Below are 2,989 nucleotides of genomic sequence, written 5' to 3'. Positions count from 1 at the left end.
TTTGAGAGCCTTTATCAAGTTCTATCATATCAGATGCCATTACTGATTTTTTTACAAGAACTACCATAACAATAAAAATAAAAATAAGAGATACAGGATACCAGCAAAGTTAATTAATATCTTACTAGAATTAATACTGGGTTCAATCCAAGAACAAGCAGGCCACCAAATAGAAAGAATGATTTGGAGAACCCATGAGAAGCTTGAGATTTCATCATCAAAGAGCCATTCTTGCTGGTGCCACAGACACCAACTTCAGTTGCAATCTTGACATTGTATGCTTGAGTTGGACTCAAACATAGGCCTGGATTACCACTTAGATCTAAATTCCTTCCTAGCCTCTTGAAGAAACTTCCATTGAAAGGCACAACTCCTCCCAGCAAGTTTCTGCTAAGATTCAAGTGGTAAATGTGAGAGAGACTGCCAAAACCTTCTGGAATTCCACCAATCAATCTGTTGTTCTGAAGCGACAGGGTGCTTAGATTCATCAGCAGGGAAAAGCTGGGTGGAATAGTGCCAGAATACCCTGAATTTGCAAGCCTTAGCTCTTGTAGTTTCACGAGCTTACCAAACTCTACTGGCAAAGGAATATTTATTGGATTGTCATCCATGATAAAGTACTGCAAGCTCTGTAAATTTGGCAATCCAGCTGGAAAATTTCCACTGAATCTGTTGTCACTCAAAGCCATGAAAGCCAGCGAACTCAGTTGCTCTATGCTGTCTGGAATACTACCATTAAGTGAATTTGAACTCAAATCAAGTTTTTGAAGCAAACCTAGTTGGCCAATCGTGTCTGGAATTGTGCCAGTAAGCGAGTTATAGCTTAGATCAAGACCCACTAGATTTGTAAGATTACCCAATTCAATCGGTATGGCACCGGTGAGAATATTATAGCTCAAATCAAGGTGTACCAAAGAGCTCAACCTGAAAATCTCAGCAGGAATAGACCCAGAAAGGCGATTTTGTGACAACGTAAGAATTTGCAAGGACATCAGGGAGGAAATCTGAGACGGGATTGGACCAACAAGCGCTAGATTTGATCTAAGACTAAGCTGTTGAAGCGAAGAATTTGTAAGTATATTTGGTGGAATAGAGAGAAGGGTCTTGGTTTGAGTAAAACAGTTCAAGAAGAAAACAGATAGAAGATAAGGAAGAGCAAATATTTGGTTGGGAAATGTAGCTGTGCTCTTGCATGTTGGGTTGGGACTAGTACCAAAATCAAGCCTGGAGACATGGAGGAGATCATCTGGTCCAAGCCGGCACTCAATTCCGGGCCAAGTTGAACCAGGCTTACAAGGGTTGGGGTAAGAAGTGCTCCAGGAATGATCAGAGGACAAAGAGTCCATGATCTTGAAAAGGGTCTGAGCCTCCGAGGGAAGCATGTCGTCAGTTGACAGGAGACTCTGGTTTGCTGTTGGCGGTGGCTGTTTGCTTGCATTGGTGACGGGAACAGAAGAAAATGAAGGGAGAGAGAAGAGAAGCAGAATGGGCAGTGAGAAGAAACTGGAAAACATAATGGAGAGGAATGGTGGTGAGGCTGTAGAAGTGAGTAGTTTCATTTGATGTGCGAGGGAGACCCAACCATGAGATGAGACAGAGAGAGGGAGAGAGATGTGATTGATATGATGGGTGGGTAGTGATTTAAATCGTGGGGTCATGAGTCATGACATTTGAGTGAGAATTTGAAACCAAGGTAGGGTCAAGGATCGACGTGAATATGATGCTTGAGAGAGAGGGGGAGAGAGAGAGAGAGAGAGATGCGTAGGGTAATAAGAGAGAGGATGTTTCACTTTCTTAGACATGTGGCGATGCTGTTAAATTCCTGAGAAATTTTTAGTTCGTGAATGGCAGGTGTCTTCTTTACTTGATAAAAGGACTTATTTAATTAAATCACGGAAATGGAAAATGGAAGCCCAATGGACTGCTCTCGTGTAGAGTTAAAAATGAGAAATTTTTTTTGGTAAATTCTGAATTAAAAAATTATTAAAATGAAATTTATCTTTTTTTTATAAGAGGTCTATTTATTTTGGCCTATAATAAATTGAATCTAATAAATATTTTCAAAAAAATGTGATTTTTTAAGTCATTTATAAGTTAATTTAAATTTATAAATATTTAAAATTTTAAAATAATTATATTATTATTTTCAGAAAAAAAAATATTATTATGTATTTTCGTTGGATGCGTCTTCCTATCCATTTATAATTCACACAAAGCTAATTTCTGGAAACTCTTTTATTAATTTCTCCTTCAAAAATTAAATTTGAATTCTCTTATTAACGGTTTATACCAAAGTAAATAATTATATATTTGATTACAGCATATTTTATAAAAAGGAAAAACAAAATTTTATATATTTTTTAAAAATTTACTGAAAAAGTTTTAAAAAATATATTAAAATATTTTTAAAATATTTTAAAAATTTATTAATTAATTATGTCATTAATTTTATTTATTAAATATTTTATTATTTAAATTTTATAATATAAAAAATTTTGTTAACTGATTTATAGAGTCTATAGAAATATATATTAATTAATTTATATTAAAAATATTTTAAAATTTTTATAATATTTAATTTTAACTGAAATAATTAATTAATATTTTTTAAAAAATATTTAAATTGTATTTTTTTTAATTGAGTATTTTTTTATACAATATGAACTAAATATTTTTTTATGAAAAGCAATTTCGCTTTATAGGTTTTTTTTGAAAGAATCTCACTTTATAGATAACTATTATTGAACGAATCAATAACAGTTTAATTAATGATAAAAATAATAAATATAAATAAAGTGAATAAAAACAGAATAATAATGGAAGGCACCATACATTCAGCAGTCAGCTAGAAATGGGCTCTTTACACTTTGCGTTTTCTTATAGTCTTGTATTTGTTATTTTAATTTAAAAAATTTTAATTATTTTAATTTAATTTTAATAAAAAAATTTAAAAAAATAAATTAAACTAATTAATAATAATAATATATTA

At 32.3% G+C, this 2,989-nt stretch overlaps 1 protein-coding gene across 1 annotated transcript; it reads right to left on the bottom strand.

Moving 5' to 3' along the window:
- On the bottom strand, positions 1-1,618 carry LOC110608573 (receptor like protein 29). The gene has a single exon (XM_021747836.2). It carries the CDS (start codon positions 1,557-1,559, stop codon positions 114-116), a length of 1,446 nt encoding a protein of 481 aa, XP_021603528.1. The 5' UTR covers positions 1,560-1,618; the 3' UTR covers positions 1-113.
- Positions 1,619-2,989: the final 1,371 nt, after the last annotated feature.

Source organism: Manihot esculenta, chromosome 2, assembly GCF_001659605.2.
Source record: "Manihot esculenta cultivar AM560-2 chromosome 2, M.esculenta_v8, whole genome shotgun sequence".
Lineage (NCBI taxonomy): Eukaryota > Viridiplantae > Streptophyta > Magnoliopsida > Malpighiales > Euphorbiaceae > Manihot > Manihot esculenta.
Note: the sequence above shows the minus strand (reverse complement) of the source record. Positions and strands in the feature narration are given on the sequence as shown.

Bases quoted from the DNA above. Each gene is read 5' to 3' on its own strand.
- LOC110608573 (XM_021747836.2), bottom strand. From the start codon at position 1,559: ATGAAACTACTCACTTCTACAGCCTCACCACCATTCCTCTCCATTATG.